This window comes from Phytophthora sojae (genome assembly GCF_000149755.1).
Source record: "Phytophthora sojae unplaced genomic scaffold PHYSOscaffold_2, whole genome shotgun sequence".
Taxonomy (NCBI): domain Eukaryota; phylum Oomycota; class Peronosporomycetes; order Peronosporales; family Peronosporaceae; genus Phytophthora; species Phytophthora sojae.
The window spans coordinates 2,827,420-2,840,685 of record NW_009258116.1 but is presented as its reverse complement, the minus strand read 5'-3'; the positions used below and the strand labels follow the sequence as shown (position 1 = coordinate 2,840,685).

At 54.1% G+C, this 13,266-nt stretch overlaps 4 protein-coding genes across 4 annotated transcripts; 2 read left to right on the top strand and 2 right to left on the bottom strand.

Annotated features, from left to right (window-relative positions):
- Nucleotides 1–41: 41 nt before the first annotated feature.
- Nucleotides 42–5,923, bottom strand: PHYSODRAFT_359062 (myosin-like protein; the record flags this gene model as incomplete). Its single annotated transcript, XM_009520621.1, has 5 exons — nucleotides 42–403; nucleotides 481–660; nucleotides 694–5,044; nucleotides 5,264–5,335; nucleotides 5,414–5,923. 5 exons carry the CDS (start codon nucleotides 5,921–5,923, stop codon nucleotides 189–191), a joined length of 5,328 nt encoding a protein of 1,775 aa, XP_009518916.1. The 3' UTR covers nucleotides 42–188.
- A 537-nt stretch (nucleotides 5,924–6,460) lies between these two features.
- On the top strand, nucleotides 6,461–7,839 carry PHYSODRAFT_484414 (hypothetical protein; the record flags this gene model as incomplete). The annotated part of the gene is made up of 2 exons (XM_009520620.1): nucleotides 6,461–6,688; nucleotides 6,769–7,839. 2 exons carry the CDS (start codon nucleotides 6,461–6,463, stop codon nucleotides 7,837–7,839), a joined length of 1,299 nt encoding a protein of 432 aa, XP_009518915.1.
- An 88-nt stretch (nucleotides 7,840–7,927) lies between these two features.
- On the bottom strand, nucleotides 7,928–11,354 carry PHYSODRAFT_485773 (hypothetical protein; the record flags this gene model as incomplete). Its single annotated transcript, XM_009520619.1, has 8 exons — nucleotides 7,928–8,301; nucleotides 8,374–9,025; nucleotides 9,097–9,333; nucleotides 9,425–10,150; nucleotides 10,220–10,636; nucleotides 10,735–10,953; nucleotides 11,002–11,197; nucleotides 11,287–11,354. The coding sequence occupies 8 exons, from the start codon at nucleotides 11,352–11,354 to the stop codon at nucleotides 7,928–7,930; spliced, it is 2,889 nt and encodes a 962-aa protein (XP_009518914.1).
- PHYSODRAFT_310883 (hypothetical protein) lies at nucleotides 11,324–13,205 on the top strand (the record flags this gene model as incomplete). The annotated part of the gene is made up of 10 exons (XM_009520618.1): nucleotides 11,324–11,370; nucleotides 11,556–11,628; nucleotides 11,729–11,852; nucleotides 11,921–12,027; nucleotides 12,114–12,189; nucleotides 12,267–12,349; nucleotides 12,428–12,593; nucleotides 12,669–12,845; nucleotides 12,909–12,991; nucleotides 13,053–13,205. 10 exons carry the CDS (start codon nucleotides 11,324–11,326, stop codon nucleotides 13,203–13,205), a joined length of 1,089 nt encoding a protein of 362 aa, XP_009518913.1.
- Nucleotides 13,206–13,266: the final 61 nt, after the last annotated feature.

Genomic DNA, 13,266 nt, shown 5'->3' with positions numbered 1-13,266 from the left:
GGTGGCACCTTTGGCCTCGCACACTCGCTACTCATGCTCTTCCTTTGCTGAAATAGATGCTTGATTTGTTTTACTTGCCAACGCTACACCGTCTAGCTAGCCACAGTCTTGTTAATCTTGGTGCGGCTCTAGTGGCCTAGACAAACTACAGGGCTTTTCGTCTATGCCTGACTTCGACGCCACAAAGCTTATAGCGACACGTTGATTTCGGCCTGCAGGAACGAATCGCCGGGGATACGAGCAAGAATCTTGCTGAGCGGGTCCACGGGCGGCGCGTACATCTCGAAGGTGGCTGGCGCCGTCGTGATCTTGCTGATGTCCAGGTGGAAGAAGGTCCAGCAGCCCACTTCAACTTCCTGCGTGACAAGACTCCGATGCCGCAGCTCCATCACCGCGACGCAGCCTAACAGCAAAACAAAGCACGTAACAAGCAAGTATCGTGAGTACTTGAACAAACAACATGACCCAGCGCATTCTTACCGTCCTTGAGATGCTCCAGAGGCGTCTGAAGATACCACGTATTGCCGAACCACCAGTAGTTGCCTCCCGTCTGGATGAGAGACTTTGGAGTGCGCTGCGCCGTGTCAACGACTGCACCCCTGTAGTCCATGATGTAGAGATTGAAGTGCGGCGTCTCCATGATGGGGCCAGTGGCCACAGCTATGGCGCCCAGGAACACAGACACGTACGTACTGTCGGTCAACCTGTCCGGCGGCGGAAGCAGCGATGGAGTAACTGGTGTGATCTTTTTGACGGGAACCAGTCCATCAGCCTGGGGCTCTTCGGGTTCAACTGGGGCCTCTTCCACCTTAGGCACATGGTTGGCGGGGTTGAGAATCTCCTTCAAGTCGTCCTCCTCGGCAATTTCCATCGCCGAAAGACCCTTCAGGTTCTTAATGCTCGAGTCAGCGCCACGCTTCATGAGTGTCTCCACCAAATCATAGCGCTCCAGCTCCACCGCATAGTGGAGGGCCGTGTCGCCATTCACATCGATCGCGTTGGGGTCGGTGCCGTTCTCAATGAGCCAGACGCAAACCTTGGCGGCCTCGAAACCTTCGTCTTCGTCGTTTTGCACTGCAAGATGCAGCGGCGTAAAGCCCAATTTGTTCTTCATGTTGACGTAGTCGCGACGCAGTCCGCTGTCGATGCAGATCATGTTGTGGTTAGGAGGGATCGTCGTGGTCACGCGCACACCCTGCACCTTGCGAATAGCAAGCATCCACTCGTGCACTTCCTGCTCGGTGTCGGCCACAAACGACAGCATGCCGTCCGGGTTTTTCGAGCTCTTCAAGCGCGGCGATCGGATTTCGAAACAGCACTCCACATCCGAGTTACGCTTGATTGTGGCATCGCACAGCTCGACAATCTTGAGCGGGATCTTGTCTTTCTCAGTCTTGTAGTAGGACAAGCACACCTCGTCCACCATCACGTAGCGCTTGGTGGCCCAACGAGTCCCGCTTGCCTTGCGAAGGAAACCCTCCTTGTACACTTCAATCTGTAGTGTCGTGGGCAGCACTGGCGGTAGCCCTCCGATGGAGGTTGATAGTCGCCGCTTAGGTGTAGATGACACGAGAGCGCGACGACCATGGCGCTTTGGCGCGCTATGGTCGCCCGGCTTGAAGCCCGGCTCCATCGAAAACGACGAGGTGACTGAAGACATACCTCGCATTCGGGGATCAACACCTCCCACTGGGCTGCGATTGCCTCCAATAGACACGCTCTTCGATGGCGAACGAGAAGAGGGCGTTGTCATGGACACGGTGCTAGCGGTAGAGGCAGAACGAAGCTTCAACTCGGGCGAATCGTCGCTTGCACTGCTCGTGCTGCTTGCACTTCGAGTACGAGCAGCCCCGAAGTCAAAGTGCGCTCCAGGGTTCGAATTGCGATTGGCAACCTTCGCAAGTAACCGTACCATATCCAGGTGCGCCAGACGACAAGCGTAGTGCAGTGGTGTGCTCCCAGCAGTATCCTTTCCGTACACCAGGTCTTCAAGCTGCGGGTTCTCCTCCAGCACAAAGCGCGCCAGATTCAGGTCACCGTTCTTGGCGGCCACGTGGATCAACGACATCATGTCGTTAGCGCGGTCACGCACGCGCAGCATTCCTGGCATCTCCTGCGCAATGTGGAGTACTTCGGTCAAATCGTACGCGTTGGCAGCGTCAAACAAGGCCTGGGTGCGGTTTCGCATCCGTACACGAGACAGGAAAATGCGGACGACAGCCAGAACACGTGCCATCGACCGACGGCGCACATCTGCCAGCTTATGGGCCCTCTTCTGGCGGAAGACACTCTGAACCATGACGATTCGCTGTACCGTTCGGCGGTATTTCTTCCGCTGGACGTAGCCTCGGTAGACCGCTTGAGTTTTCACAACTCCGCGGCGGAATCGGATGAACATCCGGCGGCCCAAGTAGGTATGCACGGCGCTCTGCACTACGCGTGCCGCAGAGCGCACTTTCAAATAATGTGTGCGCTCCACAGTCATACGAGAGAAGGCCTGGATCGTGATAATCTTCTCTCGTGTCTCGCGGTACTTCTTCGCTTGAGCGTGGCAGCGCCAGAGCGACTGCAACAGCGTAACCTGTCGGTCGCGCTTCGTGTACTGCTTGCGGGCACTGTGCATGCGCCAGAGAGATTGCACGATAATGATCTTTTTGCGCTCGTCAAGATAACGCTGGCGACAGATGACCATACGTCCAAACGCTTCAATACGTGTCGCCATTTTCTTCTCGCGCAGGAACTTACGACGCACAAGGGAGCGGCGGATCATAGCCTGAGAGTTGATGGTGGCCTCCCTGCCCTTCAGGTACTCCGTTCGAACGCGGTTGGCACGCACTCGTGCTTGGATCATAATAATTCGGCGACGAGACACTTGAAAGTGGCGTCGAGCTAGGAAGCCTCGAACCACTCGCGCGATTTGGATCTGCGCCTTGTTACGTGCAACAGCCCGCATGCGAGCCTTCTTGCCGTACTTGAGACGAGCATTGAATCCACGGCCTGCTGCGTGCAACACGATCGCTGCCTTCTTCATCTCGCGGTATTTGTTGCGAGCAGCGTAGCCCTTGTATCTAGAGGCAATGACATTGGCCGCGCCACGCATCTCCAGGAACTCGGCACGCTGCTTGTGCATCTTACGTGCATTTGCGACCTTCGCAGCTGCATGCTTCTGCTTGAGGAATCGCTTACGGGCCAAGTAGCGTCTGACTTGAGCCTGGATCTTCGTCGCAGCAGGAGGAGCAGTGCGCAGGTACAGCACATATCGTCGCGCCGCATTGCCACGAACATGGCTCTGCACGAGGATAGTAGCCTTACGCAGCCGCTGATACTTGCGGCGCTGAATAAACTGCCGTGCTACAGCGTTGAGTAGAGTGATGCGATAACGCATGCGCTGGTAGTGACGCTTGACCAGGTACATGCGCGTTGTGGCCTGGATACGGATGGCCTTCGCACGCATGTCCAAGTACTTGCGACGCTGCTGTCGACCGCGAACATACTTTTGGATAACAGTAGCAGCCTCGTGAAGGATCTTGCGCGCTTCGTTGTCCAGGATACGCAACTGGCTGTCACGAAGGAAAACCTTCTTGTGACCCAGCTGCCAGTTCTCACGGGGGATGAAGCGGAGGATCACTTCACAGTAATCTTTGTCCGTCATGGTCGCCCGTTTGTCCTTCGGCACATTGCGGGTCAGAATTTGGTACTTCTCGTGGAATTCTTCAAAGAGCCGACGAACGGGAAATCCTGATCGTCGAATCCGGACAGTCTCCATGACACCAAGATAAATGAGCTGGTTCAAGATCAGCTCCGCGTTCCAGCCCTGCGGAAATCGCAGGTTGTTAGGCTTAACGCAGCGCACGAACGAGGGTGCGGTTGCCTTGAGCTCCACCATCAAGTTTGCCATCTGATCACGGAATTTGCGACCGACAGTCATAGTACCAGTCATCTTGTTGCCCATTTTGCGGATGGGTTTACGCGGATTTGCACCTCCTGCCGCCGCACCCGGTTGAGCAAGAGGATAAAGCTTGCGCAGGAACTCGCACTTGGAGCTGTCCATCAATGAGATGAGGTCGTTGTGCAGCGAGTCGTCGTTCTTCTCCAAAAAGCCCACGACGTTGTAGGTGACCTCACCAGCATAGTGATTGATCACGAACTCATCCGTGGCGAAGCGTGGCTTAGAGTAGTAAACTGTCGTACCCTCAGGAACTTTTCCCTTCGGCAGATGCGTTTGGTGCAATTTCTGGATAAAGTTCTCGTCACTTGCACGTCGACCAAGCATTCCTTGCTCGTCCAGAAGCGGCAGAATACCAAGCGGCTTCTTGTCGATCAGATCAAGACACGGTCCATTATCCTTGAACTCCAGGCGAGAAAAGTCAATGCCTTCCTCGACATACACCTCCTGCTCGTACACGAACACGTGCTGGTTGAACTGCTGCTGCAGCATTTCGTTCGTGTAGTTGATGCACAGTTGCTCGAACGAGTTCACTTGCAAACTTTCAAAGCCGAAGATATCCAGGATTCCAATAAACTTTGACCCCGCGCCGACTGCAGAGCTTCCACCAACGTTAGACGTCGACTTGTTAATTTGAGACACCAACCAGTCAAAAATCTTGCTGAAGATATCCTTCGCCAAACCATTACGGGACTTGACGGATTCGACGGCGGTCAGCGCGATTTCAGCCACAGAGCCACGCGCACCAGCAGACATCGTTCGCTTTGTGAGCGCGAACTCGAGTTCATCGGGCGTTACCATCATCAGCTCGGCCAGGTTGGTCACATCCTCCGGGTGAGCGATCTGGGACTCATTCTTGGCGTTCTCGGTAAACTCCACGTTACCCAAATGCAACACGCAGGCGACAAGGCGGAAGATGGTGTGTTGCAAATCGGGCGGGATACCCACAGTGCCCATGGCTTCCACGAGCTCCTTGAAGTCCTTCTTGTCGTTGATTTCAGGCACCTGGATGCAGTTGCCCTGGTTAAGGAAGTGAAACTCGCTTGCAGGTTTGAGCTGGAGCGCGTTCTTCTCCTCCGTAGGCATGCCCGCGCAGAGCTGGTAGAAGATGTGGTAGTTGCGCTCCGACTCGGCACTGCCGACAATTCGACTCTTCTCCAGCAAAAAGTGGCTCGTCGTCGCGCCTGAAATGGTGCCGTCCGCATGGTAGTAGATCTTGATGAACTTGCCGAACCGACTACTGTTGTCGTTGCGGATCGTCTTGGCGTTACCGAACGCCTCCAGCAGCGGGTTACTCTGCAGCACACACTGCTCCACCGAGGACCCGTCGTTGTCGTCCTTGGGGGCCTTGGGCGTCTTCTTCCCGATCTCGGAAATGTTGGCCAGATACTGCAGCACCAAATAAAACACACAAGAAAGGCATTAATGGCCACAGCTTGCAATACTTTTCAGTGGCTATACACGTACCCGCATGATGTACTTGGAGGCCTCCGTCTTGCCGGCTCCACTCTCGCCGGAGACGAGGATGGACTGGCACTTGCCGTCCTTCATCATGGCGTGGTAGGCCCCGTGCGCCGTCGAGTAGACGTGCGGCACGGGGTTATCCAGCTTCCCGATGGAGTCGAGCTCCGGGAAGTTGTAGAGCATGGGGATGTTCTTGTACGGGTTGATGGAGATGAGGATGTCGCCCGTGTACGTGTAGATCTTGTCGTCGAGGTAGCGGCGCCGCAGCAGGTCGAGCAGCGGCGCCTCGTGCAAGTTGTCCATCTCCGCCACGTTGGTCAGGTCTACGGAGTGCGACGGGTCGTACGGATGCACCTGGTCGAAGCTGAACTGCTGCTCGGCGTCGGCGTCGGGCAGCAGCACGTGCAGCTTCTCGCCGTCGTCCTCCACGACGGTGCCCAGCTGCCAGACGTTGCGCGGGTCCGGGCACCAGACCTTCTCGCCCTCGCGGCGCGCCTGCCGCTTCTCCGCCATGGCTTCGCTTCCTCCTCACTCAGGCAGCTAGAGAGAGAGAGAGAGTGCGCACTCAAGAGGGGGCGGAACGGAGCGGAAATGCCCGCGTCGGAGGTGTCTGATTTGTTGAGATACGATATGGGTCCAGAATAAGTGGTGCGCTCCAACTATGCAAAATCCAGCTGCGCTCCGAATTAACCGTTAAAATTTGCTGGAAACTCGCAGCAGCCAAATACTTCGGCAATAAATTTGTCGAACCCTCTTCTTCATATATGCGAGCGTGGGTCCGCAGTAAGGTGATCAGAAAGCGCTAGTCACTACATCAAAAAACGTCGTGCCCTAGGCCGATATTTTGTTTGAAATTTTAAATGTCCCTTTTGGTTTTTGAAAGATCTGCAGTGCTTATTCAAATAACATATCATTTCATACTTCAAAATTTGACTCGTTCAAGTTGCCATGGATGAGCTCCTCGACATGGGTTCACTTGGCGGCTCGAGTTTTCAGCCAATCACGGGGCGCGTGCAGTACGTCACTGGCACTGCTGGCCATTGAGCAACGATGCAGAACGCCGCGCACTGGCAGACGAGTGAGTTGGCGTGCGCCATCTCCTACCGCCTGCTGGAGGGCGAGGCGGCCGAAGGCTACAAGCATGGACTGGTAGCGCGCGTGGGCGTGCCCAGCAAGTACGTGGCACCGCTCGTGGACCGCGCGTTTGCGCTGCACCCCGCTATGTACACAGTCGTGGAGGAGGACGAGGAGGCTCCCGACGGGCTTCCGGACTTGATCGTACGTGGCTGTTTGAGAGGAAAACAAGTGTTTTGGTGAACTGTATTCGCTAACGATGGCTCCGGGCGTTGTGGTTGCAGTGGGACGAGTACGAAAATCTGGACTGGAAGAGCGTCCTGGCCGGAAAGGTGGTGGCCAACGCCTACTGCGTGCGCAAGGGCCTCTCGCGCAAGGCGCAGCTGTCCATCTACCTGTCCAAGTACATCATGAAGCACCCGGACTGCAAGCTGAGCAAGGCACTGCCCCGTACGCTCGTGGTGGATACGTGGGAGGCGTACGACGAGAGCATGGCTCAGTTTGGCATCTCGTTCCGCCAGCGACTGGACTCGTGTCTGTGGGAAGTGAAGCAGACTCTGGAGACGGAGGGAAATACGTGGATCATGAAGCCCAGTGCCACCAACAAGGGCGCCGAGGTTAACGTGATCAAGGACTTCAAGAAGTTGCGCAGTATCGTCAACGAGTGGACCGACATTCGCGAGTGGGTCGTGCAGGAGTACATCCAGCGTCCGCTGCTGCTTCGCGGCCGCAAGTTCCACATCCGTGTATATGTTCTCGCTGTCGGCGGTCTCAAGGTCTACGTGTACCAGCACTGCCTCGTGCTGTGTGCTCTTGAGCAGTACCGCGAGGCTGATACGGACAACAACTACTCGCACATTACCAACACGTTCCAACAGCAAAGCCACCCGGACTTTGTCGAGAGCGAGTGCGTTTTGCTTCTGGACGACATCGAAGAGATTCTTACCGAGCAAGGCATCCCTGATGCTGCTGGCAAGAAGGCTAAGATTCTTGCTGACATTGGTCACATCACTGCTGAGACTTTTGACGCGTACAAGGGCGAGTTCTCGGTCTTCCAGCCACTGCCCAACTGCTTCGAGATCTATGGCGTGGACTTCATGGTCGATGAGGACTTCAACGTGTGGCTCCTGGAGTTCAACCCCGGTCCGGACTTCAAACAAACTGGTGACCGCCTTCATTTCGTGATCTGTGACCTGATGGCCGATACTCTGACCGTCGTCACGAACGAGTTCTTTTCAGAGGACGAGGACTCGTCGGCAAAGGACAAGGCCGATATCGGTGCATTTGCGGAGGTGTACGATCAGCAGTGGGGGGCCCTTTCCAAGGAGCGCGCATCCATGAAGTTTGTGGAGTAGATCTTTGATACACATACCATACCATAGAGTACAGATCGATCAACACGAAACTCATGTGCACACATCAACAGACCCCATTCTATTGTCTTCAAAAGTATTTGTTTGTAGTTGCAGAGGACAGGAACCCGATGCCCTTGGCGGCGGAAGAAAGCAAGTTGGTGCCTGAAGTTGCCGCTGAAAAAATGTTTGAGCTCGCTGACGCCGACAGCAGATTCTGCAGCTTCATGGCCGACGACTGAGGCGTATCCTCCGCACCTGACCGCTCGTGGAAAAGGGTCGAGCTATTGGTTCTGCTTCGCCCCTCCGTAGTGTTGTCCTCACTCGAGCGCGATGTCGACGACATGGTCCGCTGGAATTTGCGGCGGTTAGATGGGACCGGAAGCAGTGAAAACCTCGCGACAGGCTCCGCGATTCGAGCAAGCGGCCTGGTGTCTTGAGCTCCAATAACAATTTCTTTCCCATCTAATGGTGGCAACAAACACAGTTAAATAAGGCCCACTCACCCGCCAATAACCCCAAGGTATCCAGACTTACTGATTTTGTTGATATCATTCGACTCTGACAGCGACGAAAAGAGTAATCGACTCTTTCGGAATTGGAGCACAACGTTTTCAATTAGCTGTGGCCCGTAGATTTCCCAATCCACAGGATCAACGAACTCGCGCATTCGCTCGAACAGGCTTGTCAACTTCAGCAGTCCAGGAGAGCACTCTTCTGGGTTCAATTCGTCACCCCAACCAAAGCGAATGAAGTCGGAAAAGCCCAACGTTGCTCGGACGAAATACATGTCGAAAAGGAACTGCTGGATGCAGCATTCGCCAAAATTCAGCACTGAATCCTTTTGAGTCGCCTTCGCTTCGACAAGAAGAGAGACTACAGCGTCATAGACGGCCACGCTGACGATAGTGAGTTGCTCGACGAGCACTTCGCGAATAGTACGCTGCATCAACTTGATCTGTTCATCCTTTGTCCCAATAGCTCTTTGAACCAACCGGTTCGCATCGTCCAAGCTATAGCAGCAAGAGAAAAGGAAGCTTGAGACGGTTGGTGTTTCGCACCATGGTAGCCACACCTTTTCGTCACCGAGAGCCATTTCCGACTCGGACGAGGAATCATCAGTGTCTCCCCCCAGACCTTCGTCAGAAATCACTTGCTCAATCCAGCCTTCGTGGGTAGCGATCCATTCCTATGTAAGATGACAGTTACAGTGTTAGAGCCAAACCAAGCAATGCTAGCGTCTTGTCATGAAATCCGTACCTCGTTCGTGGCACCATACCGCTCGATCTGCATTAGCTCGCGCAACGGTTCAATCTTCTCGTTCAGCAGGATCGTAGCCCATGCCTCACAGTACTTTTTTGACAGCCCATGCACTACATTCACGAAAAGCTGAGGATACGAAGTCTTCCGCTTGATCTCCGAGACAAGATAAAGAGAGTGAAATCCCAAAGCATCCACGCGCCGCAGTTCTTCGTCAATAAAGCAGCTTAGTGCACCCTCTCCTCCCTCTAAGATCTCCTACATAAACCAGCAGCACCAGGAGTGAGATAAATCGCACTTTATATGTGAAGCCAATAGTAATACCCACCTCCAGTGCTGGCTTCAATTGCTTTTTCATGACGAATCCATCACTGCTGTACTTTTCAAACGATGGGCCGACCGTCAGCAATGAAGGGTCCTTCTCCGGTATCGAGACTGAAGTCGTCGTCCCTGGAAACAATTTGTTCATTTGATGATGAAATCCGGCAACGATGCCCGCTAAGATGTTGGAGATACTCAGGAACACGCTTGGGGCCAGGTTCACAGAACGGGCATTTTGGCTCTCTGGTAGTGGAAATTCCTGCTCGAAAAATAGCACCAATTTAAAGAGCGTGCGGAGAAATTCTTCGATCAGCACGCTCTGGAGATCACTCGCATCCAGGTCGGCCGCCTTTTTCTGAATAGTTTCGAAGTAATCGTAGAACTTGACGTTTCGCAGACGGAAATCACTTCGAGAAGTACGAGCTGCCGTATCTTCGAGGCTTGCACGAATTTGGCTTTTAATCGCTTCAAGAGCTTCAACGAATGAGTGTTGTACCAAATCGCGCGTTCGTTTCCGAAATGCTTCCGCAAAGAGAACAGTAAACACCGATTCAACAGAACCAGACAACTGGTTCTCACGACTCCCAGGCAACTCGTTCACGACCCGACTCCATAGCTTCACATTCAGACAGCCACCGTTGGTTTTGTTGACGGCATACAGCTTCGACTGAACTTGTGACAAGAGTGAGATCGAGTCAATACTTGAAATAATGGGCACAACCACTTCTAAAATCTGTACATGAACGAAACGAAATCGTTAAGCTGGAACCCGAAACAAAACAACTCTATAGGTTTAGCTCACCTGTCGTCGCTTTCGCTGGAACCAGTCGCTCAGCAGTTTGTACAACTTTCCCGAAGATACGAACCTTTCCAGTCCGTCCTTGAAACTCGGCGGCAGTTGAGAGATCGAGGCCAAAAGACCCCTATAGCTTCCGTCTCCAAAAATGTTCTCTGTTTGTGCCATCGTCATGCTGATTGCTTTCAGAATGATCATCAAAGAGCGCTCCTTCTTGGCAGGTGTCAGCGTTGTGTGCTCTTCGCTATCTTTGTTGTCAATAGGAGTCATCCACTTCGAGCGAGACTCCAGAAACACCCCAAACAGCTTGTCAGCGCCAATGGGGGGGTCGCTCAGCACCGCCAGAGTGCACAAGTTGTCCGCATAAAATCGACTTTCCTTTCCCCGGCAAGTTAGATAACTCTTAGCGCACGCAACCATCCTCTGCATGCACACACATATAACAACAGAGTCATCAGCACTTGTTCCCACCAACATCAGCAACAGCAACGACGACGAAGTCATGTGATGGCGCATCATACCGGCCGAAAGCACTGAATGCAAGTCCACTGCGTCTGGAGAAAGGGAAACTCCTGCTCCGCGGCCCTCGTGACGCATTCATCGTGGACCTTGGTCGCCCGCTGATAGAGCTCCAGCGCCTTCAGCGACTCGCCCTCGTCCAGCAGCTGCCACATCTGCTCGGGCACTTCCACCAGGAACGCCACTCTGTCGGCGTCGGTGGCGTCGTCCGATGTCATCTCCTCTTGTAGTTCTGTAGCAGCAGTCTCCTCTTCCTCTGCATGTTCAACCTGGCCCTCCACAGCCAGAGCGCCGGCCAGAGCCAGCTCCATCTGCTTCCACTTCTCGGGCATCTCCTTCAGCGACACCTCGAGGCGCAGAGCGGCCGAGTGCATGTTCACGATCTTGTCCGCCGACTCGATGAGGTCGCGGTACCTGACGCCGATCATCTTCTGCATCTCCTTCGTCTTGTTCTCCTTCTCCTTCCTGCCACATGAACGCCATTTGAGTCAGCGTATCCACAAGCACAGCGAGCTTCCCCCCGCTCGTCCGGGCGTCTTAAGGTACATCACAACGCACCTCGTCCGCTCCAGCAGAACCTTGGCGTCCGCGATGGACAGGCGGCGCAGGAAGTCGGCCGCATCGTCCGCCCGCCGCTCGCCCCCGACGCGGGCCGCTGCAGTCTTCATCGCTCCTTCCTGCGCTGAATTCGTAGCTGAAGTGGCCGTTCGTACTTTAGTGAGATAATATACCCATTTCCGTTTTTGGGTATTACTTGGGACCCATTTTGCGCATCGAACTTTCGGCCGGTCATGGCGCGCAGCGTCGCCGCCGAGTCGGGCAGCGAGTCCGACGCGCGCTCGCCGCTGACGCCGAACAAGGCGGCGCTGTTGAGGGTGCAGAAGAGACCCAGTCCGGTACGTCATAGGCGAGTTGCTCTTGTGGTTGACGCGCTGGAGGCGAGTAAATGGGGCGTAATTAATGTGTGGTTCTTCCTTCTTGGTCTTGTGACGCCAGTTGCGACTCGATAGCAGCAGTGGGGACGACACCGGCAGTGCGGACGAACGGGACGGGCAGAAGATGGTGCCGTCGGCCTCGATTTGGCGAGGAGACGAGGTGCCGGACGCAGAGAATGCTGACGGTGAACGCTCTGCTGGTGTTTGAGGGCTGTGATGATGGTGTTGAGACGCTGACGCTCGCTTCGCACAGTGAAGCTGAACAACATTCGGCGGTACCTGCGGGCGGCGCGTGCGCTCTATGAGATGCAGTTCCAGATGAAGAGGCCGTCGGCCATTTTGAAGATGAAGCCAAACGCGGTGAGGATGACGCGTTGGGGTTGTTTGTGTTCAAGCCCTGACAATTAATTGCGCTTGTTGCTGCGTTCTTGTTGATGATGCTGCAGTACGGACTGAAAAGCCGATCCACCTTCGATGCGTTGGCGGCGTTGGTGTCTCCGCTCCGGGCGCACCAAGTTCTCGGTAAGTTTCTTTTCCTTGAACAACATTTCGGCTACAACATTGTGAGACTTCTAGTGCATGCGTATACCTGTACCTAGATGATTGGACTGGGCTTGAGGTCGGTCTTTTTGAAGAGGCTTACGAGCGCTTCGGCAAAGACTTTCACGCTATTGCTGAGCAGGTCCGTTTAGTGTGTGAATACAGCAGCTCTCGTAAGATTATTTGCTCACATGTTGTGTGTGTGTGTGTGTGCTTACAGCTCCCGAAGAAGTCGGTGAAGGATACGATTGCGTTCTACTATATCTGGAAGAAGCACGGCTCGTGCGCGAAAAATCGAGACGATGGCAACATGTCAGACGACTTTTTACCCGAGCCTGAACCAGACGTATCCAGCGAGACGCTCAAGCTCATGGATCGGCTCCGGAGTACGTGTTCTTGTCTTGGCCCACCGACCACAAGTCCCGTATCTGATATCAATTCTAACCTTGTGTTCGATGCAGAGCGACAGCTATACATCCAAGACTACCTGGATGCGTCTCGAGCTATGTATGCTCCCCAGCCAGCTTATGCGTCTTACCACAAGCGGCAAAAAATATCCGATTTCGGCTTGCAGCGCGTCTCCTGCTTCCAGCAAGGCCTCAAAGGCTTATCTCCACTGCGTGTTCCATCTGTGCTAGGTGAGTCTGCTTGGAGGCACTGTTCCGGCACCCTCGAAGCTAAAATATTGTGTACAATGGCAGATTCATGGACCCCTTTTGAGATCAGAGTATTTGAGGTTGCGATTGAGTGCTACGGCAAGGATTTCCTGCGAATTGCTGATGTGGTGAGTGGCAGATTCGGAAAATTCTTCTTGTTGCCTATGGTGATGTACGCTATGTTTACAGATTAACAGCAAGTCCTGCGGAGACGTGATCGCATTCTACTACATCTGGAAAAATGATTCACATTACCAAGTTGTGAAGAACCGATGGGAAAGAAAAAATGAAACACGCACTACCAAGAAGACACCTGCCGATACGAAAACCAAGGCAGCTTGAGTAGGTGTGTAGATCGTTTGTATTTCAATCAAACGTCCTGACTTGAGACAGACCAATACTA